Source organism: Leucopleurus acutus (genome assembly GCF_964270905.1).
Source record: "Leucopleurus acutus genome assembly, chromosome: 16".
NCBI lineage: Eukaryota > Metazoa > Chordata > Mammalia > Artiodactyla > Delphinidae > Leucopleurus > Leucopleurus acutus.
The window spans coordinates 2957040-2984882 of record NC_139158.1 but is presented as its reverse complement, the minus strand read 5'-3'; the positions used below and the strand labels follow the sequence as shown (position 1 = coordinate 2984882).

The 27843-nt window shown below is 49.9% G+C and overlaps 1 protein-coding gene across 1 annotated transcript in view; it reads right to left on the bottom strand.

Annotated features, from left to right (window-relative positions):
* Window positions 1-27843, bottom strand: part of SDK1 (sidekick cell adhesion molecule 1) — a gene marked incomplete at both ends in the record, with an annotated part of 817684 nt that overhangs the window by 194235 nt on the left and 595606 nt on the right. The window contains 7 exons of the mRNA XM_082858150.1: window positions 1900-2036; window positions 14403-14579; window positions 17213-17315; window positions 19246-19413; window positions 20546-20662; window positions 23284-23478; window positions 26809-26892. Coding sequence (XP_082714276.1) covers window positions 1900-2036; window positions 14403-14579; window positions 17213-17315; window positions 19246-19413; window positions 20546-20662; window positions 23284-23478; window positions 26809-26892 — 981 coding nt within the window. The remainder of the gene's footprint in view (window positions 1-1899; window positions 2037-14402; window positions 14580-17212; window positions 17316-19245; window positions 19414-20545; window positions 20663-23283; window positions 23479-26808; window positions 26893-27843) is intronic.

Sequence of the window (27843 nt, the reverse complement as noted above, 5' to 3'; positions counted from 1 at the left end):
TGACACCCAAGTGCTATCCTGGGTCCACTTTCACCACAGTCGCCGCTAAAGCACGAGAGGGAGGGGTCTGCCCCCTAAGGCTTCTCTGCAGTGGCCTGGCCACCAGGAAGAGCACAGGCTCCAGAGGCTGACGGCTGGGCGGGGTCCCCTCCTCGCCTATTACCACCTGCGGCCCTGGGCCAGGGCTTTACACTCGCACGTCACTGAGTGACAGGGCCTGCTGCGGTCTGAGCATGCAACGATCAGAAGGGGATCCATCGTGTGAGGAGGTGGAGGAACCAAAGGTAATGAGGGGAAACCCGTGAGTTCAGTCAACAGCCAGTGGGAGAGTGTACAGGGCGAGCGAGCTTGGGAAGAGCTGTGGCAGAACCGTAGGCTGTCCTGCCTGAGGGAGTGGGCGGTGCCCAGTGCCTGTGGGGTCTCAGCAGGACAGCCCGCTTTGGCTGGGGGGACACCACCACTCCCAGCTGTCCTGAAACAGAGACCCACTTATACCGTCACGATGAGACCGGCTGCCAGCCCAGGGAAGCTGACCATCACAAGAGCCCAGTGACCTATGGTCTGGCCAGCTCCTCCCTGGGGGAGGCCCCAGGAAGGAGCCTGGAGTAACAGTGGGATGACAAAGGCAGGAAGCCAGCTTCGGCAGGAAGCGGTTCAACGGAGCTCGTGTGTGCGGTCTCCAGGCAAGGGGCCGGGACAGGGGAAGCCTGGCCCTTAGGGAGACATCGTGAAACACGGTGGGTGGCACAGAGCAAAAAGCAGTGGCCTGGGAGGCTGCCCGGGGGCCGAGGCGGGGTGGGTTCTGCTCCAGGCCCTGCTGAATTCGTACGGGGGAGGGAGGATACAGTCCAGTTATATTTTAGGAAGGTCGATGTTTCGGCCTGTGTGAGAACGGTTTGGAAGAGGCTGTGGCACTTGTCCTGGTGAGAGGGAACCGTGCCCTGGAGAGACAGAGAGAGGAGAGCAGGTTCCTGCTACGTCCTAGAACACAGACGGGCAGGGCTGCTGATGCATTGGGGTGGGAGTGGGGTCGGGAGAGGGAAAAAGAAACCCAGGACTATTCCTGGGCTTCTGGCTTGAGTGATACAGGAGTCACCAAGGGGGCACACACTGAGATTAGAATGGCTGCAGTGATGAGGCGGGAACAGCTAGGGTTAAAATGTCCAAAGACAGAGTTTGAAGAACCTCAGTTGGAGGCATCTGTGAGACAACAGATTAGAGATGCCAACTGCTTATGTGGGTTCCCTCTGTGGTCCCGGAGGCCAAAGATGAGGGAAAGACGCCACTGGAAATCACAGGCATGCACGAGATGTCCTAGGAAGAGGTTCTGGGAGAGCGGAGAGGAGAGGCCAGCAGAAGAGAGGAGGGGAGGTGGCCAGTGGGGCTGGAGGGGAGTCCAATGAAGGAGGAGACTGTCTGGTGAAGGATGGTGGTGACCGCTGCTGAGAGGCCGAGGAAGGTGAGGAAGGAGACGGCCCACTGAGCCCTCAGCATGACGTCTGCGCCCAAACCACCAAAACAGGTTAACTATCATTGTTGCTGACCCTCAGACCAGCCCCAGGTGGAGGCACTGTTCACGCATTTCCAAGTTCATCCCGTGCTGAACTGGGTAGCCTTGCTCAGGGCGGCCCCACGGGCACAGCCATCTGGGGCCTCGGCCCAAACCCAGGCTCCCACTGGAGGCCCTCCAGCCACTCCGCCCGCTGCCCGCCTAGGCTCCCACGCCGCCCTTTAATCTTCCCGAAGCCCGAGCTGTGGTTTTCATTGGAAACTCCGTAAAGCATCGTAACGTTTCACTAGCTGCTCTGGGACTGGGCCAGAAGTAAAGGTTAAGGACGTTAAGAGCACAGGGAGAAATCTGATTATTGTCCATGGCGACAGTGTTGCTTCGTTACTTACTGTTTTCAGACAGCTCCACAACGTAGTAGAGAACAGGGCTGTTTCCATCAAAGGGTCGGACCCAGGAGAGCATCACGGTATGGCTGTGGGAAGAATTCAGGCTGGCCAGGAGGTTCTGGGGTGAATGAGGCAGTTCACTTGGATACAAAAGAACAAAAAAAAGAAAAGAAAAGAAAACGCCAAGTCAGAATTGCAGGTCAGCCTCCTCGTTCTTATGTTGCCTGGTCCTTGTGTGCAATGTTTTGAAAATGGAGAACATCAAACACGCCCCGAACACAAATACTAACGACTCCCTGCCCCCAGAAAACCCTTCAGCATTCACAATGTGTTTTATTTTCCAAATGTAATTTGATTTAATCCCTCTGGTAGGGATTAAACAACTAATGACTCTCACTTAAATCGAGTGGGGAGCGCCGATTTTATACAGTAGACTATTTAATCGAGAAAACTTGGTCAACAGTTTGTTTTTACAGCTAGAGGCTGTTGGTGGGAAGGCAGCAAGCCATAGAACAGGAAAAGGCCTGGGAAATATAATTTACTGTGGAAGCTTCCGACACCAGCCATCTGGAGTTACCAGCCAAAATGCCCATATGTATTCTTGGACAACGGAGCAGCCTCATTACTGAGCTTGCGAGGTTATATTGTTGTTCTGTCTTCCGTTGGATAATGGAGATTTGGGGAAAGCACTGGAAGGGAAATGTGGTAAAAACACTAACTGGAACCCCATGGAAATAGAAAACAATGCATCAGCAAGGCTATAAAATGGAAACACAAAGCAAATAAATTCTGGAGAGAAGTTACCAACACAAAGGGTCTTCATTGGGATTTGCTGGCGACGAAGCGTCAAAATCCAACTGCGTGGTTTCTACCACCGACCGGTCAGCAACCTTGCAATCGTGAGCTGCCCAGCCCATAGTTAACCTTTACATTCTCACGCTCCGGGAGCAGGACCCTGTTCTGTGGCCATTGAGAATGGCTTCTTCTCCTACAAGGAGTGCTGGGAAAGGGGAGGCCGGGTATCACCCGCTTCACCCACTAACAGCTTCTGGTCTCTCTTAGACATCAATTATTGCTAACCCACATAGGTCAGCACAAAAAGCCATAATTATCCTTGATATTTTTAATTTTAAAATGTACTCATTACACTTCAAAATTTATTAAGCTGTTATGTGCTTGCAGCTACCTAAGAAACACAGCTCTCTCTAACCCACCACACCATTTATAAACAAACTAATATTTCTAACATAGACTGCCACTTTATTTATTTAAACTCTTTACTGGAGTATAATTGCTTTACAATGGTGTGTTAGTTTCTGCTGTATAACAGTGAATCAGCTATATGCATACATATATCCCCATATCTCCTCCCTCTTGCATCTCCCGCCCACCCTCCCTATCCCACCCCTCTAGGTGGTCACTAAGCATTGAGCTGATCTCCCTGTGCTATGCGGCTGCTTCCCACCAGCTACCTATTTTACATTTGGTAGTGTATATATGTCCATGCCACTCTCTGGCTTCGTCCCAGCTTACCCTTCCCCCTCCCCGTGTCCTCAAGTCCATTCTCTACGTCAGCATCTTTATTCCTGTCCTGCCCCTAGGTTCTTCAGAACCATTTTTTTTTTTTTTTTAGATTCCATATATATGTGTTAGCATACAGTATTTGTTTCTCTCTTTCTGACTTACTTCACCCTGTATGACAGACTCTAGGTCCATCCACCTCACTACAAACAACTAAATTTCGTTTCTTTTTATGGCTGAGTAATATTCCATTGTATATATGTGCCACATCTTCTTTATCCATTCATCTGTCGATGGACACTTAGGTTGCTTCCATGTCCTGGCTATTGTAAATAGAGCTGCAGTGAACATTGTGGTACATGACTCTTTTTGAATTATGGTTTTCTCAGGGTATATGCCCAGTAGTGGGATTCCTGGGTCATATGGTAGCTCTAGTTTTAGTGTTTTAAGGAACCTCCATACTATTCTCCATAGTGGCTGCATCAATTTACATTCCCACCAACAGGGCAAGAGGGTTCCCTTTTCTCCACACCCTCTCCAGCATTTATCGTCTGTAGGTTTTTTGATGATGGCCATTCTGACTGGTGTGCGGTGATACCTCACTGTAGGTTTGATTTGCATTTCTCTAATGATTAGTGATGTTGAGCATCCTTTCATGTGTTTGTTGACAATCTGTCTATCTTCTTTGGAGAAAGGTCAATTTAGGGCTTCTGCCCATTTTTGGATTGGGTTGTTTGTTTTTTTGATATTGAGCTGCATGAGCTGCTTGTATATTTTGGAGATTAATCCTTTGTCGCTTGCTTCGTTTGCAAATATTTTCTCCCATTCACAGGGTTGTCCTTTCGTCTTGTTTATGGTTTCCTTTGCTGTGCGAAAGATTTTACCTTTCATTAGGTCCCATTTGTTTATTTTTGTTTTTATTTCCATTTCTCTAGGAGGTGGGTCAAAAAGGATCTTGCTATGATTTATGTCACAGAGTCTTCTGCCTATGTTTTCCTCTAAGAGTTTTATAGTGTCTGGCCTTACATTTAGGTCTTTAATCCATTTTGAGATTTATTTTTGAGTATCGTGTTAGGGAGTGTTCTAATTTCATTCTTTTACATGTAGCTGTCCAGTTTTCCCAGCACCACTTATTGAAGAGGGTGTCTTTTCCCAATTGTATATTCTTGCCTCCTTTATCAAAGATAAGGTGACCATATGTGCGTGGGTTTATCTCTGGGCTTTCTATCCTGTTCCATTGGTCTATATGTCTGTTTTTGTGCCAGTACCATACTGTCTTGATTACTGTAGCTTTGTAGTATAGTGTGAAGTCAGGGAGCTTGATTCCTGCAGCTCTGTTCTGCTTTCTCAAGATTGCTTTGGCTATTCGGGGTCTTTTGTGTTTCCACACAAATTGTGAAATTGTTTGTTCTAGTTCTGTGTAAAATGCCATTGGTAGTTTGATAGGGATTGCATTGAATCTGTAGATTGCTTTGGGTAGTATACTTATTTTCACAGTGTTGATTCTTTCAATCCAAGACACTGATATATCTCTCCATCTGGTTGTATCATCTTTAATTGCTTTCATCAGTGTCTTATAATTTTCTGCATACAGGTCTTTTGTCTCCTTAGGTAGGTTTATTCCAAGGTATTTTATTCTTTTAGTTGCCATGGTAAATGGGAGTGTTTCCTTAATTTCTCTTTCAGAGTTTTCATCATTAGTGCGTAGGAATGCAAGAGATTTCTGTGCATTAATTTTGTATCCTGCTACTTTACCAAATTCATTGATTAGACCTAGTAGTTTTCTGGTGGCATCTTTAGGATTCTCTATGTATAGTATCATGTCATCTGCAGACAGTGACAGTTTTACCTCTTCTTTTCCGATTTGTATTCCTTTTATTTCCTTTTCTTCTCTGATTGCTGTGGCTAAAACTTTCAAAACTATGTTGAATGATAGTGGTGAGAGTGGGCAACCTTGTCTTTTTCCTGACCTTAGTGGAAATGGTTTCAGTTTTTCACCATTGAGGACGATGTTGGCTGTGGGTTTGTCATATATGGCCTTTATTATGTTGAGGAAAGTTCCCTCTATGCCTACTTTCTGCAGGGTTTTTATCATAAATGGGTGTTGAATTTTGTCGAAAGCTTTCTCTGCATCTATAGAGATGACCATATGGTTTTTCTCCTTCAATTTGTTAATATGGTGTATCACGTTGATTGATTTGCGTATATTGAAGAATCCTTGCATTCCTGGGATAAACCCCACTTGATCATGGTGTATGATCCTTTTAATGTGTTGTTGGATTCTGTTTGCTAGTATTTTGTTGAGGAGTTTTGCATCTATGTTCAGCAGTGATATTGGCCTGTAGTTTTCTTTCTTTGTGACATCTTTGTCTGGTTTTGGTATCAGGGTGATGGTGGCCTCGTAGAATGAGTTTGGGAGGGTTCCTCCCTCTGCTATATTTTGGAAGAGTTTGAGAAGGATGGGTGTTAGTTCTTCTTTAAATGTTTGATAGAATTTGCCTGTGAAGCCATCTGTCCTGGGATTTTGTTTGTTGGAAGATTTTTAATCACAGTTTCATTTCAGCACTTGTGATTGGTCTGTTTATATTTTCTATTTCTTCCTGGTTCAGTCTCGGAAGGTTGTGCTTTTCTAAGAATTTGTCCGTTTTTTTCAGGTTGTCCATTTTATTGGGATATAGTTGCTTGTAGTAATCTCTCCTTTGTATTTCTTCAGTGTCAGTTGTTACTTCTCCTTTTTCATTTCTAATTCTGTTAACTTGAGTCTTCTCCCTGTTTTTCTTGATGAACTGGCTAAAGGCTTATCAATTTTGTTTATCTTCTCAAAGAACCAGCTTTTAGTTTTATTGATCTTTGCTATAGTTTCCTTCATTTCTTTTTCATTTATTTCTGATCTGATCTTTATGATTTCTTTCCTTCTGCTAACTTTGGGTTTTGTTTTCTCTTGGGTTGTTCTTTCTCTAATGACTTTAGGTGTAAGGTTAGGTTGTTTGAGATTTTTCTTGTTTCTTGAGGTAGGATTGTATTGCTATAAACTTCCCTCTTAGAATTGCTTTTGCTGCATCCCGTAGGTTTTGGGCCATCGTATTTTCATTGTCATTTGTTTCTAGGTATTTTTTGATTTCCTCTTTGATTTCTTCAGTGATCTCTTGGTTATTTAGTAGCATACTGTTTAGCCTCCATGTGTTTATATTTTTTACAGTTTTTTTCCTGTAATTGATATCTAGTCTCATAGCGTTGTGGTTGGAAAGGATACTTGATACAATTTCAATTTTCTTAAATTTACCAAGCCTTGATTTGTGACCCAAGATACGACGTATCCTGGAGAATGTTCCATGAGCTCTTGAGAAGAAAGTGTATTCTGTTGTTTTTGGATGGAATGTCCTATAAATATCAATTAAGTCCATCTTGTTTAATGTATCATTTAAAGCTTGTGTTTCCTTATTTATTTTCATTTTGGTTGATCTGCCCATTGGTGAAAGTAGGGTGTTAAAGTCCCCTTCTATGATTGTGTTACTGTCGATTTCCCCTCTTATGGCTGTTAGCATTTGCCTTATATATTGAGGTGCTCCTATGTTGGTACATATTTTTTTTTATTTTTGGGGGGTACACGGGCCTCTCACTGCTGTGGCCTCTCCCATTGCGGAGCACAGGCTCCAGACGCGCAGGCTCAGCGGCCATGGCTCACGGGCCCAGCCGCTCCGCGGCACGTGGGATCTTCCCAGACTAGGGCACGAACCCGTGTCCCCTGCATCGGCAGGCGGATTCTCAACCACTGCACCACCACGAAGCCCGGTACATATTTACAATTGTTATATCTTCTTCTTGATCGCTTGATTATTATGCAGTGTCCTTCTTTGTCTCTTGCAATAGTCTTTATTTTAAAGTCTATTTTGCACTGATATGAGAATTGCTACTCCAGCTTTCTTTTGATTTCCACTTGCATGGAATATCTTTTTCCATCCCCTCACTTTCAGTCTGTATGTGTCCCTACGTCTGAAGTGGGTCTCCTGTACACAGCATATATATGGGTCTTGTGTTTGTATCCATTCAGCCAGACTGCAACTTTAAATCATAAATCAGTACAATAAAGATTAAACTTGAGCTTGAAATGTTGTCTTGTTTTCTCTTTGTGAATTAAGCTTTAAATCAGAAAAGGAACTTTTCTTTCTTTCTTTTTTTTAGTGGCTTTTAAAAAAAATCAGTTTACTGTATGTATTTTTTTTAGTATTTATTTATTTATTATTTATTTATTTATTGGCTGTGTTGGGTCTGCGTTGCTGTGTGCAGGCTTCCTCTAGTTGTGGCGAGCGGGGGTACTCTTCGTTGTGTGTGCCAGCTTCTCATTGCGGTGGCTTCTCTTGTTGCGGAGCACAGGCTTCTAGGCACAGGCTTCAGTAGCTGTAGCATGCAGGCTCAGTAGTTGTGGCACACGGGCTTAGCTGCTCTGTAGCATGTGGGATCATCCCGGATCAGGGCTCGAACCCGTGACCCCTGCATTGGCAGGTGGATTCTTAACCACTGCACCACCAGGGAAGTCCTGAGCTGTTATTTCTATCTGAGTTCTCCAATAATGGAACCTCCCTTGGATTTCCAACGAAGGCCAAGATGAAGAAAATGCCAGGACGAAAACATCTTTTCTGCTTCTCCCCATTTCCTGCTGGAATTGGTTTGTTCTGAAACCAAACCAAACCGAAGTTGTTGAAACAGTCCCACCTGAAGACAAACTAAGAATAAACTTGGATAAATTTTCCAAACAAGACAAGTTTCTTCTTTGTCCCGGGATGGAAGTAAACCCTTGGAATTTCCTGAGTGACAGGGGTGTCTTTGCTATTCATGGTGGGCCCCTCAGGCCACACCTGAGTTTGTGCTAAAGGTCGCTCGTTGGGGGGCCCCTGCATAGTTCCAGGAGCGGGGTACACACGCTGGAGAGACCAACCATGTATCAGAGGGCTGGGGCTCTGAGACAGTGACATCAGCCTGACCTTCTGCTCCCCCGGGAAGTGGAGGGGTGGGCGCTGGAGATGGAGTTCAATCACGTGGCCAAGGATTCAGTCATGACCACGTAATAAAACCCCATAAGAACTGGACACCAAGCTCAGATGAGTGTCCTGGTCGGTGATCAGACACGTATGTGCCGGGAGGGTGACGTGTCCTGAGGATACGAGTTTTGTGCTTGGGACCCTCCCATTCCATGCCCTGTGCATCTCCTCATTGTCTGGTCCTGACTTTTTATGATAAAACTGAGATAGTAAATAAGCATTTAGCTGAGCTCTGGGGGTCTCTCTAGGGAGTTACTGAGCTGACAGGGGAGTGAGTCTGTCAGGAGCACGGGGGCCTGTGAGCCCTGGAGCGAGGACAGTCTTGTTGGGGACAGTGCCCTTCACCTGTGGGGTCTCTGCTAACTCCAGGCACTCAGTGTCAGAACTGCGCTGTAAGGACTTGCCCTGAAGTGGAAGATTTTCTGACATGAGGAGGGTTAACTTAGCAGGCTGACAAGGGTGGTTGGGGTCCGGGCCGTTTTCTACGTGTGGACACTGGCCGTGCTCAAAGAGGCCCCCTGATGGCCACCACGGTCTCACTTCTAAGTCAGGAGGAGAGACGTGCAGGCGACCTGAGGCCTTGGAAGCAGATGCAGAACCCACGAGCCTGAAAAGACCTCCGTGACGTGGACGAGACGCTGCGGGGGTCCTGAGTGGCACCTTACAGCAGCCACAGGAAGAGGCTCCAATAAAACATTCCAGGGGGTTTCGCCTCCGGGTTGACAGCGAGTCACGAGTCTTTCCTCCCACCAGAACTAGCGATCTTCTCTGCCCGTCCCTCCTTCCCGTCCGTGGTGATGCTCCAGGATCTCCACTCCATCCACTGTCCACCCTGCACACGGGCATCTCGTGAGTCACCGAGTCCTACCTGCTGGACCTCAGAAAGGCCCACGCGCCAGACCCTCTGCTCCGCCCACCCACCAGCCCTCCCAGAGCCGTCGCACTCTGGCCGCATGGAACCTTCTGCACTGTCGGGGTCACGCCACACCCCTGCACCCTCTGCAGCTCCCCCTCCATGCTCAGGAGCTCCGTCCCCACACTGGGTGCGTGGAACCGCCCGGCCGTGACCAAGGCCATCACCAGTGACTCGCAGCTCCCTGAGCCAGGCCGTCCCCACCTGTGCCGGAAAATCCAGCTCAGCCTCCGAAGTTCCGAGCTCAGTCTCTCCTCTGTGAAGACTTCCTGGGCCTCCCTCTTGCCCTCGACGCACTTGGGAGCAGAACTGATCACGTCTACCCCTCGACGCCCTCTGCGGCTCGCGGCTCTTTCAGCTGGGGAAGCCCTTGGAGCAGCTCAGGCAAGTCCCTCTGTCCAGCCCCAGAGCTTGATGCCCACCCAGGTGTGAGTCTGCGAAGAGTGGCTTCCGATGCCCCCCTCCCAGCGCTGAAGAGCCTCCCAGGAGGATGCCACAGGGCGCGCCAGAAGTAGGCACCCGAACAGCAACAACGGCAGCCCTGAGCTTGGTGTGGAGGCGTGAGAAAAGACTTAAAAAGAGTGACGAGACTTCGGAACTTAAAAGGCAAAGTGGCCTTGAGGCATTTAGAACAGGAACCGAGATCTAAAGCCCAGCGGTGCCCAAGGACATCACTGTCCGTGATGCAGCTAGAAATAACGAGCCCTCGTCCACTGCTGCCCCAAAAGAGTCCACGGTCGCCCCTGGAGGGTGGCCCACGCAAAGTGTCTTCTTTACAGACATCACAGGACTCAGAGTTGGAAGGAAATTTAGATTTTTTTTTCCCCCTAGTTCCAGCCTCTCCCCTCCATGGAAATTCCCTCTAGCGTACCTCGTGTCCAATATTACCTGTTTCCTAATGCAAAGAGCTTTTTAATGCGCATTGGAAACGCACACTATTTCTTTAAATGGTGTTCCGGTTATCTGGAAAATCAAGCTTTGCGAGATACTTGACTAACCCATCAACAGCCGATAAATGAGGCTTTCATATATTCTGACTCCATCGCAGAGAAGCTCATCTAATGGCGGGGGATTGTGTCCTGCACCTTCTCCGCCAAGTCTGAAAGGAGATAAATGGTCAGCCAGTGACTCACAGACAGTGATTTGCAGACAGGGCGGCAGCTGAAAGGCTCTGAGAACAACAGGGACAACGGGGACGAGGCCAGTGCTGTCACTTCAGTGAGTTAAAGAGAAATCACCATCAGGAAGATGACGCCGCCATAACATCAGAAACTAACAACAAACCTGGGCCGCAGGGGACGGCGATGAGCGAGGTGTGTTTGAGGGGAACGGCTTGGAGAGAGGCTCGAGAGAAGGCGGTTGGGACAGTGGTGGCCATGGGGAGCTGCTCTGGTGGGAGAGGATTGGGTAAGCATTTCCTGCGCAAAAGCGCCGTCCCTCTAACGCACAAATGACACCTTGGTCAAACCCGTCTCCTCTGGCTTCACTCTGAGGATGAAGGCGATGGGGGCCTGATAACTCTCGAGAGATGGTATTAAATCGTTCGCTCCTTATTATGGCTTTGTCGGAAGTGGTTTTATTGAAAGAAACCTCTCCCGCTGCCTCGGGGCCCGAGTCTTCCAGTCGCTCTGTAAGTCAGGTTTTTCTCTGTACTCCGGGCTCAGAAGAATTAGTCTCTGATCTCAGAAGGAATGATGCAATGCTAATTGGGTCTTTAAATGATTAACAATCAATCCAAAAAGCCTTCATGCCTGGTCCCTCACAGCAAGAAGCTTTGGGGGTCCGGAGTCACCCCAGAACCAGTTCCTTCCTGTAAGGCCCTAGCAAACTAGCAGGAGAGACACAGCTAACACAACTGGTGACTGGCATTAATGATGACCGTGTGTTGTTAATTTACCAGACGCATAAGGAGACCCTCTGGGATTGCAGACGCCTCTCCTCTCGGGGAGAGGATGAGGCAGACGCCTCAGAAATTAGTACCTCCTCGGCGGTACCAAATCCCAAACCCATTTCAACCTGGTAAGTGGAGCAGGGCTTCCTCAGACACTGATGGGGCACCTGCTATGCCCCTGGCGCCGTTCCATGCACGGTGGGCTGGCTCCGCAGCAGAGAGTCACACCTAGTGTGTCAGAGGATAAAAGAGAGAAACTTCCTGGCCCTGGGTGACGGGGAGGGTGCCGCGGATGAAAAGAGGAACATTTTCTGTAAGACGGTGAGGAACGGTAAGAGCTGTGACTGACTGTCTGCCCTAAGCTAGGCTCCCGGCCAGGATTTACAAACAGCGGTCCACTCAAACCTCACGGCCACCCTTTAAGGTCAATGGCAACGTGCCCAGTTTACAGGTGAGAAAACTGAGACTGAGGTGCGAGGTGACCTGCCCGAAGTCACACAGTCAGGGAGAACTGGGGAGGGGTCTCCAGGCCAGCCTCGCTCCAGAGAGCCGGTGACCCTGCGGGGACTGTGGCTTCTGCACGCACGGTGCCCTCCCCACCCCGCCCCCGGCTGGCACGGCACCAACTACCGAGCAAACCAACAGGAGAGCTGCCAGCAGGCGGCCTGCTTCTGAAAAGCCCACTTGTGACGCTCCTAATTTCTCCATTTAACAAAGTAGCTTTTAGCTCAAGTGGGGAGGCTGGGGAAGCAGGCTTTCAGGCCCTTTGGAAGGACACTATTTAGCCACAAGTACCTCTCAGTCACTCCTGCAACGGGAGATTCTGTTGTCATCTGAGTGAGTCAGGAAAATGTTACTGGGCTGGGTTTGTCAGTTCTCCGAGAAGCGCAGAAGACCCTACAATCCCGAGCTGTGCTTGTCATTATTGCTCTCGTCGTCACTGATGTCTCAGAGTTGAGACCTTACTGGATGTAAAGATACACCACGCTCTTACCTACAACCTTCCCCATTCATTCTGATTTGGAAGAGTGGAGCGCTTATTACACCAACAATTCACAAGGAACCACCGTCTTCCAAATCAGCTCTGTAACCGGTTGTACCTGAATTGGTTTGAATCACGAATCTGCAAGTATTTCTATATTTAGAGATGAGGTGTTTTACCATCACACAAAGCCTATTATTTTATAGATACAGCAACACTTGCTGAAAAATGTATTTTACTTAGAGGAAATCAAATAAGCAAATACTAGGGGAGCTGTGCAAATCAGTAGAACATAAACGTTGTGCAGAATAGGAAGAGTTCACTGTATTGGAAGCACACAATTTGGCTTCTGCTGACAGAGTCTTTATGAAATGCTAACACTTATTTATGTGGTACCAATGATGGATGATCTGAGAGTTCTCAAAGGTAGTTTAAAAATTGGGAATAGCACAGCGCATTATGTGAATTCACTGGTCATGGATGCCAACGTCATCAACAATTTTTAAAAAGATCCCCACGTGAGCTATGGATGGAGGAGGAAAGCCCGCCGATCGGAGCTGAGCAAGGGTTGGCCGTCCAGCTCTCGCCGGTGGGGGGAGCCCAGGGCACACGAGCATCTAAGGGAAGGCGATCCGGGAGGATCGCCGGGGGCCTGCAACAAACACACGTTCATTCAACCAACCAACGTGTATTTACTGAGCGCCTAAGGTATGCCAAACACTGCCAGGCACTCACAATGCAGAGCTGTGCCACCCTTCTACTTCAAGAGGGAAGAAGTCGCCCGCGTGATTGGTGCTGACGAGGGCGGAGCAGGTGCTGGGAAGCACGGGAGAGACAGCCTGCATCCCCGGGGGCAGGAAGGGATCCTGCGCTGATTCCCAGAGGAGGGGCGCACCCTTCAGGGGGAGGTGACAGAAGAGCCAGGCCAAGCCATGGAGGCAGCAGAGGCTGAGGTGCCCTGGATGGGGGCCCGGGGGCCCAGGAGGGCAGGAAGAGCCCAGGGTCAGCGGGTCCAGTGGCAAGAGGCAGGGTGGGGAGACCCCCACTGGTCCTCTAGGGCTGAAAGGCAACTGGGTGACCTTTGATCACAACAGGTGACTAACCTCTGCGGAGCACAAGGTCAGCCTGGGGAGGCCAGCCTGGAGGCAGAACGGCGCTTTCCCAGGTGCCGCAGATCCAACAGCCGGCCTTTCTGGACTAGCAGCTGCCCGTCATTAACCCGTCAAATCCCACGCGCAGGCTGGCGGAGAGCTGCTTGTTCAGGTGTGTGTGCGGCCAACACGGGGGGCCCTGGGTGCAGCACCAAGCAAGCGTCTTTCCTTTTAATTCCCTCGGCCAGGCCTGGGGATTCAAAGGCAAATGAGACACGCCCCTGTACTCAGCGTTCACAGCCTATTTCAGGGAAGGAATTTTGCCTATAGAAGCCTTCCTGGATCGCAGTGGGCAGAGTCCCGCGAGAAAGACCTCTCGAAGGCCCTTCCTGGCGGCCAGCGTGCCCCCGTCGACCAGAGGGGCTGCTGCCCGGCCAGCCCTGCCCCGCTTCTCTAGTTTCGGGTTTGACTTCTGTGCGTATGGGCTGGGGGAGCATCTTTGGGGGGCAACAGTTTTAAAAAGCAGATAAATACATGTCGGAAAAACACACCAGGTCAGCAGGCTTTTCAGCTTCCTGCCCATGCGGGGAGGGAGCTGTGGGAGGATGAGCTCGGAGCACAGAGGTGGACGCAACCAGGGCTCCCACGGCCCCCGCCCCCAGGAAGGCCCAGGGAGAGGGAACGGGGCTCACGGAGAGGCCGCTGGCTTTCCTGGGACCTGGGCCAACCCGACACTGACCGGAAGCTTCTGACGGGCATCACTTGGAAAAGTGGACCTGCTGTCACTTACACACGGTGTGGTAAACAGTCTACAACGATATGGGCTCAATGCAGAGAATGTGATAAAAGGGATCAATGAGGAGGAAAACCAATAATTAAACCATCTAAACCGAAGCTGAACATAGTATCATTTTAAGGTTACCAAAAAAACCCCAACCCTGTAAGTGTACGTGCCTGAGGCCCAAGGCGGTGGCCTCTGACTGTTGGCTTGCGACCCATCACGCGTGTTACGTGATGGTCACATGGGGGAGGGTTGACACTGTGAACACGGAGCAGCCGCGATACTCACATCACCTCCAGGCGGGCTGTCCTGGAGTCGTTCCCGCCCTCAGAGATGACTCCACAGGTGTAGTCTCCAATGTCGCCCGACCACGTCTGGCTAATGAGGAGGGACCCGTCCTTCTCCACCACAATCCTGGAGCTGCCAGATGGGGCGATGATCACGTTGTCCTTCTTCCACACGTAGCTGTGGGTCAAGCAGAGAGTCCTGAGTTAGGACCCCAGTCGCTGATCCTTCCCTGTCTGTTAAAAAGCAAGCAGCTGGGGCTTCCCTGGTGGCACAGTGGTTAAGAATCCGCCTGCCAATGCAGGAGACACGGGTTCGAGCCCTGGTCCGGGAAGATCCCACATGCCGCAGAGCAACTACTAAGCCCGTGCGCCACAACTACTGAGCCTGCGCTCTAGAGCCCGTGAGCCACAACTACTGAGCCCACGTGCCACAACTGAAGCCCGCGTGCATAGAGCCCGTGCTCCGCAACAAGAGAAGCCACCACAATGAGAGGCCCGCGCGCCGCAAGGAAGAGTAGCTCCCACTCGCTACAACGAGAGAAGCCCGTGCACAGCAACAAAGACCCAACACAGACATAAATAAATAAATTTATTAAAAAAAGAAATAAAAGCAAGCAACTGATGACCTTGTGAGCACAGTAAAAACCGCCAAACTGTGCTCTTAAAAGGGTGATATTTAATACTATGTGAATTACATCTTAAAAGAAAAAGGAAAAGTGGCCAGATGTCTTGTCACAATACAAAGATAGATGCTGAAGTTAAAACAGGACAAAAAGACAAGTGCAGGACAGGGAGTCTGAGGGCTCCTGACCACCCGTGTCACCGCTGCAACTGTACCTCCCGCTCCTGCAGGAAGGTCTCTGGGGGACAAGAGTGTAGCCTGGGCAGGGGGCAAGGTCCCCAGGGTGTCCCCGTACACGTTTTCTTAAAATCCAACCATTCTGGGGACTTCCGTGGTCGCAGAGTGGTTAAGAATCTGCCTTCCAATGCAGGGGACGTGAGTTCGATCCCTGATCAGGAAACTAGATCCCACATGCCGCAACTAAGAGTTCGCATGCCACAACTAATGAGCCTGCCAGCCGCAACTAAGGAGCACACGTGCTGCAACTAAGAGCCGGTGCAACCATAAATAAATAATATAATATAATATAAATAAAAGTGTTGAAAAAAATCCAACCATTCTGGCAGACTGTCCTTAAAACTGCATTTCTTTCTCTTTTAATTCCTTATGACATTTTAGCACATTTTTCTTTTCAAATGTAGACTCCACTAAGAGCCTGTCCAGCCCCTCACTAGTCACGGCTGGGTGCGATCAAAGTGCTGGCTTTCCTTTCCAAAGTACTGGATTGGATTTCCAGAATGCACCCCGCTCTTTAAAGACTTAATGCCCACAGAGCACAGACATTTACAAACTGCTCCTCTGCAATTACCCCCAGACAGAGCAGGATTGTCTCCACCAGAAGGAAGTGAGTCAGCTGCTCACTTGGGGAGCGGCATTCGGCGGCCAGTGTCCCTTCGGGCCAGGTGCTCCTTGGGGCAAAGGAACCCAGGACAAGGGGCGCCCCAGAGGAAGCCGCCTACTTCCTTCTCAGGAGGGAAGCTCCGATTTTGTCTGTTTAATCACACTAAAGAAGTTACAAGAAAACCACAAAGATCTGAGGGGGGTTTCTGGTGTGCCCTTAGGGTAGCAGAAAACTGGCTCATTTGTCCTTCGTTCGGTGACACTCCCAAGTCCTTTAGAAACGAATGAATTCCTTCCTGGAATCCTAGATTTCTCCAGGTAATCTCTAACTTGTTGGCTTTCGTTTCTTCGTTTTGCATTCAACATTCTTGTAACGAAAGCAAACTTGGTTTCTGAGCTCTGGGGAAACTCCAGAGAGACAGGTAGAGATGTGGAAATTCACGATTTGTCCAACACCTGCCCAGGAAGAGTGAGGAAACAGCTTAGTCTCCGAATCCGGTGAGTAACGTATGTAAACGTCGACAGCCACCTCCCTCTGCTCAGTGTGAAATGTTCCAGAAGGAAGGAGGGCATCTTGATTCTATCATTTGGCTAACTGCATGCCTTTGGGGCTAAGGCCAGAGTGAAAATACTAGGATGACTGCATCTTTCTTTCTAGATTCATTTTCAAGGCTGGTTCTGAAAATTAAAAACTATTCTGAAAGGGGCAGCCCTTTGGGAAGAAGCTCGCCACCGACAGCCAGCTGTGTCTGCTGCCGCGTGTCTACCTGGGCTGCCGCGTTCTTCATCACGACCGTCCCCGTCTGAGTCAAACAAAGACAGGTGTCACCACCCACTTCGCGGCCCTTCACGTCCTCTGGGTCCCCTGGTTCCCCGCAGTTTCCTCTAAGTGTGTCAGATAGCCGCAGGTGCCTTTCTTCCATGCGGAACTCCCTCTCCCCATGACACAGTGGCGCCATCCTTGGAGTAGAGAAAACCCCTCGAGGCTAGCACAGCCCCAGCACAAACACTGCTGAAATCCCATTCGATCCCTCTGGATTTTTCTCTCATTAAGTATCGGCCTCTGACAAGTACGTTTTACAGATAGTGTATTAACCTTGGCAGAAAAATCATGAAAAGCTGTATTGAAGTCATGAAGTGGAACATAGCTCACTGTAAATAATACATAAGGCTGGAGTGGAAAATGGGATTTGTGTGATTAATGATGGAGCCCAGAACTGTAAGATGCTCTAATCAGGGATCTGCGGCTGGAATCAAAGTTTCTGAAATTCTCCCTTCTCATCTCTACTTCAGTTCCCCAGCTCCCAGAATACTTATGAGCCCCAAACGTTGTAATTGACCGAGCTGACCGGAGTGAAGTGCGGGGGTCGTGGGTGGTCCCACAGTGCAGCGTGGCCGTGGTCCCCTTAATCACCACGCGGTCCTCCGGAGGGTTCACGATGGACGTTCGATCTGGAAAGACACAAGTCGCGACTCAGACAAGATTACGTGCCTGAGCGTTTCCTCCCTCAGGGGGTGACGAATTGGTCATCTGACATCAAAACCTCCTAGTTTTCTCTTAGCTCGGCAAAACCAGTGCACATGGAAAGCACCCAGAAACGTTCAGGGAATTGAAAGCAAGCCTGTCCGCCTCCCCCAGCCCGTCTCAGGTCCCTCCCGGACCTCAGACACTCCGGAAGGAAACAAGAAGGAAGATTGTATGCAGACGGTTAGCGGGTTCTACACCCTGGATTCTTTCCCAAGATTGTCAACATTCTGGTAATTTCTACTGTCTACACAGCACGTCATGACTTTGCAAAGTGCTTTCATTTATGCTGTTTCACTTGATCCTCACAACAGTCTTGTGAGGGTTGTGATAATCCCTTTCCCAGTCATCAGGAAGGAAAACTGATACAAGTACAGGGTCTTGCCTGATGCCACGGGGCCAGTAAGCAGTGGGGCCTGGTGCCAGGTGCAGGCCTGTAAGATTGTCCGGACCTGCGGCCGCCCGACACTCCACAGCTGCCAGGGCCAAGGCCCTGGAGACGGCCCTGGGGTGTGTGTCCCCACGCTGCACACCTCTTGGGAGGGCGCCGCTCGGGCACCAGGAAAGGAGACGGAACTTGGAGCCATGAGACTGGGTTCAGAGCCCAGCCCGACGGCTTACCAGGGGGGCATCCAGAGAAACGCCTCTGAGCTTATTAGTTTTCTTGTCTATGAAAGGGGGTGCTGCTACACTCACGCTGGGACAGAACAGAGTAGGGGACGCCTGGGAAGACCCCTGCAGGCCACACAGCACTGCACCAACCAGCCTAGTGCTATTATAATTTTGAATCTCAGCAGATCCACAAAATTTTCCGGTGAGGGACCTACAGAGATGCAGACATCAGTTTTCCACAAGCTTTTAAATTTATGGTTAATTTTTGGGGACACTGGATGAATCAGATGTGGTTGATAGAATAGACCACCAAATGGAACAAAAGCTCTTTTTCAGTGCTTAACAATATTGGAGGATTTGGATTCATTCCTTTTAAACTTGTGATATTTTTAGAACACCTAATAAATGAGAAAGGGTCATTTATCGAAGCGGACCAACTGTATCATAGGAAACGCTAAGCAGACATGAAACAAAGCACAGTTTCGTTTTTCCTCAAGGATGGCGTTTTAGCAAGTTAGTCACTCAGGCAAGTTAAAAATTTCTCTCCTCGTATAGACGGCTTTACAAAAACCTATTAGTGAGCACTGACCGTCTCTTGCTTCTTTGAACAATAATTTTTTAGTGACACAGGTATGGATGAAGCAGAGAGAGAAAAGTTTATCAGCCAGCGAAGCTAAACACTTGGTGATCCAATCCTTATGTTCTGGAAGACAATTTATTCTGCATTTCAGAAACCCGTGTTATAGATAAAATAAAGAGAAAGAAAAGCTGGAGGAACCACAAAGATCCTTCAGTTCACTCCTAACATAGAGGAAACATCCATATTTAATAGACGAGGAATGTTTTCGTTGGCTCTAATGACAGTATAGAAAAAATGCTTTCTCTGGGATTTTCAACCTGGGTCCACTTTTCTTACGTGACGCTTATAAGATTAGCCAACCTATCAGGTTTTTTTTATTTGAGCTAGTTTTGGGGGTAATATCCCTACTCTACTGAGGTTAAAAAGTTAATCTTTTCTCTCTCCTGAAACGTCCCCATTAAATCTTTGAAGACATTTTCTAATTATTCTTTTAGAAGCTGAAAAATTAATTACTCAACAGATTTCTCCAAATTAGTTGTAAAAATAATGATTCTCCTTTGATTGGATTAGCGAGTCCAAGGGCATATATTGACATCCCCGAGCACAGATGACACGCCGATTAAACCATTATTAACAGAGAGCTGCACACGGGCTGTGGTCCTTACTCCACACGGTGAGCGTGGCAGACGCGTTCAGGGAGCCCTCGGAGTTGGCTGCACAGCACGTGTAGTTGCCGGCATCCTGGATTAGGACAGGGGTGATCTGCAGACCCCCAGACTCAAGGAGCGTGAACCTGGGAATCCGCACAGAGCCACTGGCCAGAATGTGGTTTCCTGGGGGTGACAGACAAAACAGCAACGTGAGAACTGCAACGTTCGAGAGAAGGCAGTGCTCTGGCCGCACCCAAGAAGATGATGTGAGGAAATAATCAGAAGAAGGCGGAAACTTGATGCACAAAAGTAACCAAAGCAGTTCGCTTTAGCGTTCATTAGAATAACAGAAACCAAGAGCATCCTGATCGTCCAATGTTGAGAGATTTGGTTACACAAGTTATGAACCATGTATGTGATTGTTTCCTTTGGGTGACTGATTCTGAGTTTTCTTTATATGTGTATGCGTTTGAAAACTTTCTCTATAAAGCCATTATTACATTCTAAATCAGGAAAGACAAAAAGAAAATATATAAAATGAAAGAACCCCTCTTTCTGATTAATCTGTAGGTTCCCAGCTCTTCATAAGCCACGGCCCCAGTGCACGAGTCATACCTTTGAGAGTTGGGAAGCCACCGACTGGTTTTCTGGGAGTGAAAACAGATGTAAGTTCTGACGTTTCTCCCAGATCCAGTCCCCTAAGCATGACCAGTTAATCGATGAGGATGAACCCAACTCAGCCGCGGTTCGTTAAGGACAGACTCTGTGCGCTGTTCGTTTAGTGGCAGGTGTGCTGAATGTGTGGACAGGGCTGCAGACGAGCTGCAAAGAGCCCAAGATGTGACACCACTCTTCACAGGAACTGAAACTACAGTCGGATTAAGAGAGCCACACACGCCAAGCTGTGGAGGACGCAGGCGATCCTGTGCTAGAGCAACTTTCTTAGAAATGAAGGCAGATGTAGTCTTGACTGTGACTACTACCAAGGAAGCACGCCTTCATTCACAAAGGGGAAGCTGCAGCTGAAATCCAGAGCCCGTCGGGCCCGGGGCACCCGGGGAAGGGCTTGACGGAGGACAGCACCACTCGGTGTACAGAAACGTGCTTCCTCTTCTAGGCTGTGAGCTGCACAGAGCTTAAGGGGTCTTGCTCGTCTGACCCCTCCCCGTGCCCCTAGCATCGGCCCCTGGTGGGTGCTCAGTCAATGGATTTTTACTCTTTACCGAACGAATGAGTGAGAATAACCAACACAACGCGGGGCCGCTGGGCTCACTTGCTGCGTCGGCCGCGCCCTGCAGCAGGTGCGAGCGCCTACCTCTCCTCCACGCGATGGCCGGCCTGGGAGCCCCGGACACCTCACAGCTCAGGACGGCTGTCGTCCCGTCAGTAACCGTGGTGTCCGCCGGAAGCTGGGTGAAGGCTGGGGCGACATCTAGGCAGAGGAGGTGAACAGTGAAATATTCAGTGCGTCGTCCCTCGGAAACGCTCAAGCCAGCCTGGTGGAGTCATCCACCTGGGCTTTTACAGAACTAAACACAGAGATAACTGAGCGATGAAAAATGAAAACCTTTCAGGAAGACTACAAGCCTCCACTACCCGTCTCCCAGGCATCACCATCTTTGTTTACAGCCTGAAGAGAAATACGGTCTCGCGACGTAATGGACACACAAGTGGGGAAGAGCAGGAAGAACTGTTTTTGACCGACGTTAAAGAGAAGAGAGATGTTTATTTAGATAAATCAAACAAGCTGCTTTCATTATGTAAAGAAAAAGGAAAAAGCTAGTTTCTGAATATCCTACATCGTCCTGAAGATGACACTTTGACACTTCCTAGGATCCGTTCTGAAAGTTAAAACGACCAGATTCCAAGGGCTTCAGAGAAGAAATCCCTGGGGGGAGCGTTGGGTCTTCCTGTTCACGGGGGACCGCCCGGGCCTCCAGCTTCCAGTAGCCCTGAGTCAGACCCAGGAAGACAGCGGCAGCTCGGGCTGGCTTTGGGGAGGACTCCGCTGACTCTGCACTACATTGCAAAAGATTAAGCCAGAACCCCTGAGTCCCAGCCGTGACCTGCAGCGCCCAAATCCTGTGTCGGGGTCCCTGGGGTGCCTGGGCCAATGCCCCCGGGGCAGAAGCGGGCAGGCCCAGTGGACCCTGGGGCAGCCGCCCGCCTCTGCCCTCCCTCCTCGCTGGGCGTCCACCTCTGGTGCGAACCCCTGGATGACATCGGGGCCCCCCGACTGGTCTCTTCTGCTCGTCCCCTCACTGTCCCCCCACACCAGGTGTGGAGGCCCTCTGAAAGCTTCAGACGACGCCCGGCCAGTGCCCACCTCAGAGCTGCGAAAGCCCCACTCGCCCCCTTTGTGCCCGCACACACCTGGGCCGGCCTGTCCCTCCACGCATCTGTCGGGCCCCTGCAGCTCCCACCTGCACCGTGGCACGCACCTCTCCAAGGCTCTGCAGGGCAGCGTCCTCCCCACCTGCAGGCCTCAGCTCCAGTAATAACCCTCTCATCTCAGAGAACCCAGCCCCCTGCGCCCGCCCTCTAACGAGCTTCCCTGGCCGCTCTGGGCCTCGCCTAGTCTTCCTCTGTAGGGCCCCCAGTGCCCTCTGCCGTCTCTCCCCTCCCCCAGGACCCTCCGTCCTGGAAGCACGAGAACCTGTTCTTCACAGCATCCTCTTAGCTCTGTCCCCGCGCCTCACGGGCCCAGAGTAACTGACACAGATGCTCAATAAACGTTTGTTAAGTGAACGAATAAATATTGATTGTTCTACACTCTATTTTTCTTTCACTAAAAGTACTTTAATTAAAAAAAAATCCCTTTTGCCAAACCCTGTACTTACAAAACAGATACGCAGCATTACCATTATCAAGCATTTATTTGTTCACTCTCCAGTTGTCATGGTAACCAGGTGAAGTAGCACTTACATTTAAATTTCCAAACCGATCCTCCTAAGAACCCTGTGAACTGGGCTGGTTGGTTCCATTTTGAAAAGAAAACTGAGTCTGAGAGAAATCGGGTGATCTGCCCTGGGTCTCCCCCGAGAGCAGGGTCTGCAAACCACCAGCCTGGGCCTAATCCAGCCTGTCCCTGCTTTCGTAAACGGAGTTCTGTGGAACAGCCACGTCTGCTCAGAACCGTCTGCGCTGCCTGCGGGCTACGACAGCAAGGTGAGCAGGAGCAACGGAAACCATGTCCTTCAAAGGCGAAAACAGGCACCACCTGGCTTTTTACAGAAAAAGCTTGCCCATCCCTGCCCTACAACATCCACTATTCCAAACAGGCTGAAATCATTCTAATGGATCAAAACACAGTTTTTGGCTTAAGTCCCCAGTATTATCTCTGCTGCTTGAAGTGATACTGGTTTCCTATGCTCCACAACGGAGGGGAAATTTGACCCCCGGCCAAGGCTGGAGGAAATGACCCCTAGTTTACCAAAACATATGCGTGAATATTTCAGGATCGTGTCGGTCCCTTCCTACTTCTGGCTGACGAGAGCCACCGGCCACGCACACGCTGACCAGTCTGCTTTCTCCGATGGCTCTCAGCATTTTGCTTCCAGAAGGGCAGACGTGAAAGGTAGGGTTCCCTAATCACTAAATCCTACTTCGTTTTAGAAGAACAACATTGCGACTATGGGAGATTAAAGAGAAAGCCCGCAAATATAATAAAAACCTTTACCTTTACTTCATTTTTCAGAGTGCCAAAGTATTTCTGTTACTGGGACAATAAAAGAAAGTCACAAAAGAACTATAATTGTTCAATAAAACTAAAATAGAGAATGAATATAAAAAAATGGAAAAAAGATCCAAAGAGAAAGACTCGGGATGAGCTGCTGTTCACTAACCGTCTTTCCAGTTCTGTCCAGAAAAATGGGGAGTGTGTTCCTATGTCTCAGCAAAGCGGTGTGTTCAAGGGCTGGGAAGGTCAAGGCTCCAGAGGGCCAGGGGGGAGCGCCGGGATGGGGGTGCTCGGGCTGAACAGACACTGGCGTTTTCTGACATGTCCATGGGGCGAGGACTGGGGAGGCCGGCTCTGCAGGGGGTAGTACTCACTGGTGACGTCCAGGTAGGTGTAGGTCTGGACCTCCCCGCCCTCATTACTGGCGAAGCACTGGAAGATTCCTGAGTCCTCCGGACGCAGCTTCTGGACGCGCAGGCCTCCACTTGACAGCACTTGGTATCGAGGGTTCTGGAGCTTGTTGATGGAGACCGCGTCCTTGAACCACCGGAGGGTGGGAAGAGGGGCCCCTGTGCAGAAGGGAAACAAAAATCATTAAGCTTCAAGAACTCCTTATGTGAGGGCTAAATGGCAGTATTTCAACGGGCATTTTCTCATCTAGTCGTCCCTCCCAGCACCCTGTGAGGCGTCATTTTTCTCATCGTATGTGAAGACGGGGAGGGAGAGGCCCGAAGGGGGCGGTGTGGGGCAGCTGCAGCCCCTTCCGGCTCTTCCCACGGCCTGTGCTCTTGTCCAGATGGATCTGGCCGCGACTGACCTCGGGCAGGGCTGGGAGGAAGGTCTCTGTCTCTGCCTCTCGGGCTCGGGGAAGGGTCACCAGGGCGGAGACTGTGCCACTCGGCAGAACACTTAACCCCGCCTTGTCCCTGCAGGGAACAAGGGTCACAGCGACCTCAAAGGTGGCTGTGAAGGTTAATTGGGTCAGTACACGAGTACCGCCTGGGGCCCGGCCCATGGCGCGCGCGGACAGAGCCGCTCGCTGCTCGTCGTCACAACTAAGGCCAGTGCCAGCGCGCACCGGCTTGGCAACGGCTCTAAGGAGCGGGATATCGCTGACCACCCGCTAGCGCGCCGTGCCGGGGCAGTGATCGGTTAGGTAAAGGGATAAGCACAGGAGGTGCATCTGGTTCAGGCTGGGGAGACACGAGAGGTCCACGCTGTGGCTGCAGGAAAAGTCACCTTGGCCCCCGACCCTGTACCCAAGAGCGGAGTGAGCTGAGATCACAGCCAAGACTTCGACCAAGAGGGCGAGGGCCACGCTGAGGCTCGGGGCCCAGCTGCCCCTCCCGGGTGCCCCTTCCTCATCCTGATGCTGTTACGGGGCAGACCTAGGCCTCCAGGCCGTGAGACTGGAGTTGCTCGCGGTCTCGCCACCTGGAAGGAGGTTGAGGCTGGGGTCGGATGGGGCGTATGCGGCGGACAAGGTCACTGGGGAAGATCCCAGGTTGTCGATGAAGGGACTGTCCTTAGCCCGGGAGCACGAGGACCTCTGTTGCTCGTCCCCCAAATGGGTGTGGTCAGTGCAGGTAAGCAGGGGATGATGCACTATTTCCTGGCGGCCTCGCTGCGTGGGACACACGGGGCTCCTCCTCTTGGTGGCTTTTCCGGGAGCCTCGGGGAACCAGCTGAGGGAAGACTGCTTCCGTTCTCCTTCTTCCTGGACCTGAGCAGGGTCAGGTTATCCAGGGAGGGTAGACAAGAGAGCCCGTCCAGGGAACGAGACCACGGCACTCAAGACAAGAGGTCTGGGCTCCGGGGGGCACAGTGTGTTTGTTGTGGCCCTGCGGGAAGTGCAGAACGTCTGGGCTTATTTCTAGATCTCAGATGGCGCTGTGCCTCAGTCTCCCTAAATAGACAATGAATTTAAATAAAATATCTTGATGTGATTCATGCTGAAAGGCACACCCTTGCCTTAAGATGCTATGTAGGTATAAGATGTCTTCCTTAATAAATAAAGTTAATGTCGTGGAATATTTCAAGAGAAGGTATTCTCAGATTCTGTTCTTTGCCTAAATTATGCTTCCTGTCACTTTTCATTAAATCAGGAAATTAAAAAAAAATCCATTGCAAGGTAGAAGCATAAGCAATCCATGTAAACTCTCATAATAGCAATTACACGATGTAGTTTTCATAAAGAATAACCACTTCACATGCTGCTATAGTTGCATTGTCAAAAGAAAGAAGTAAATTATATGATGGCAATGCAAGGCTGAAAGACCCGTTCAGCGTATATTTATCAGCGTGTACTTAACAAGCAGTTTACTCTGCAGATATCACGCCAGAAAAGCAACCTCTTGTCAAGGGGAGAGCCTAACATTGTCATTTATTGGAAAATAATTGTTAGTATATAGGGGAACTAGGAGTATATCTATGGGGCAATTTAAGGTCATAAACAGAAATCTTATCCCCACAGGATTGTAGATTCTCGTTTCTAAAATATAAGCGCTCTAAATGTTTTGTAGCTTCACTTTCAGAGTTGTTGGCCTTAAAAAGCTGGTGTTCATAGAGAAGAGAGAACAATGCAGCAAAGATCTCCACTTGAACTTCACAGGACTCTTCTCATTCCTGTCTTCTCCCGCCCTGAGCCCCAGCAGCGGAGAAGAGAAGCAGAGCGGGGATGGGGACTGCACCCTGGGAGCTGGCGGGACTGGGAACCAGAACCAGGAAGGAACTGACTCTTCTGGGCGGGAGCAGCTGTGGCAGAGGCTCAGTGGATGGAGGGGAGGGGAGGGGACGGGAGGGGACTCTTGGCCGGACGCCCCTCTCTACGCTGACACTCAACACTGTCCTGAGTGGCACTCCCACTCCTTCCCAGAAATGGAAAGTGACCTGCAGATCGGTGGTATCTGTTCCGAGTCCCAGGGCCTTGGCTCTCAGGGTCCAGGCCTAAGCACTGGCTTTGGAGCTGGTGCCTGTGGGTTTCGATCCCGTCTCCACCAACACGTGGCCCGAGGCAGGCTGCCTGTCCGGGGCTCAGTGAGCCACGCCCCGGCGCCAGACCGCGGGCGGAGCTGAAGGTGTCTCCTTCATGGTCCTGACTGCGCTTCGAGCGCGTTACTTAGCTTTGCTTCTTAAGGGGTGTTTCCCCGTGTATAGAGGGACGTAACGATCGCTCTCTTACGCAGCTGTCATGAAGATTTACAGAATTGTTAGGGATCCTCGCCCGCCAAACTCTCAGAAGAAAAACCCCACCCTTAAGATGAACAGGTGTTAACACAAAGGGTCCTTTTCCTTACTTGACAATCTCCAGAGGACTCGTGAAGTTTTGTTTGTGAAATCGCCACAGACAGCCCGTCTCTGTCGGGGCGTTTAGCGTAACTACTTGCGTGCTGGACACGAAATGGGAACCGGGGACAACGAGGGGGGTGGAGGCTCGGGGCGAGAGGTAGAATTCCCTGAGTAACAAAGGAAAAGTCGACTCCAAGCTGAGAGGGTGGAAAAACAGAAGATTTCCTATCTGAGAAGTGGGAACGATCTCTCTTCTCTCAAGTGGGCGTGGTCACCAGTCCCGCTCACCCCACGGATGAGAATGAACTTCCCGCCCCGAGTCTTAGGGCTCTTGCAGAATCAGAGCCTCTGAAGGGAGGCAAGGGGACAGGACTTCATCTCTCTCTGTTGGGACGGACAGGGTGAAGGCTTCCTTGCTGTTCCCTTGGGTAAGGAGTATTATCCCCGCTTTGCAGGTTACATGCCCAGCAACTGAGTTCCACTCCACGCCAACGGCCCCGTTTCTAATCACCACAGTCAACCTGTCGCTGTCCAGAGGACGGCTCTGCCCTGGAGACGCCATTTCTGTTCCTCCACCACGTCGCTGCTTGCCCTGCGGCTCCCGCACTCACCCACGGCTCCACACACGATGTCCACGGTTTCTTCCACTTCCACTAAAATCCGACTCTCAGGTTCCGCAGTAAAGTACGGTGGCTCTTTAAACAAGAAAAAACCCAAACAGCCCGTAAGCCAAAGAGGTGTATTTCAGAAGACCCTCACAGCCTGCAAGAGTTTGAGCTCCTTTTAAAAACTATTTTTGAAAACTTCATTAGTTACCATCGTGCACCCAGATTCAGAATTCGGTGCGCAGAGGCCAAAGGCAATTTACAGTCTAAGGTTCTGGAAGGCAAATTACTACTCAGGGCACTGGCTACATTTCAGTTCATGGGCTTGAATAATGGAATGTCTTAAGTCATATTTTAGAAGGACTATCCCGTGAGGTTCATAAAGGTTTATATTTATAGCACAGTATTTTATAGTCTAGTTTGCTTCAGTATCTAAACTAAACAACAACTCGTGAAGCATGTTAAATAAAGCACGGCAGACAGGCGCCCGGCCTGTTTCAGGGAACGGGGCAGCCTATTAACATATGTTTTAAAGTCTTAGCAGTTCTTCTTCTCCAAGATATAGATTTAATACTTCAGTGGAATGCAAAGTAATAGCTAAGAGAAGAAGAAAATGGGCCTCTCGTCCATCTTCAGTAGCAAAGGAAACCCCACCACTCACATAGCTCCAGACACCCTGCTCGCCTTCCTGCTCAACAGCAAGACAAGCAGCGGTTGTTTGTATTAAATGATGAATCTCCTTGGAGACTAAACTGCAGTATTTTTCTCAGTTTATTCAGCAGGAATTCAACGGTGGCAAGGCCAAGTTCGAGGAGTATTAAGGTAGTAGTGATTTCATTATCATGATAACAAAGGGCCGTTGTATTCACTTTCTGTGTGATAATTTCTGGGCGCTGTCTTCCAGAGTGGTTTATTTCCACTGTAATTGTGTTGAATGTGGATACTATAGCTTGGCTATATCTTGTATGGACTGTATCGTTAAAACAGGGTGGGACCTAAAAGACCAAAAAGAGAAATGAAAACTTAGCATTTCAAGGAGAT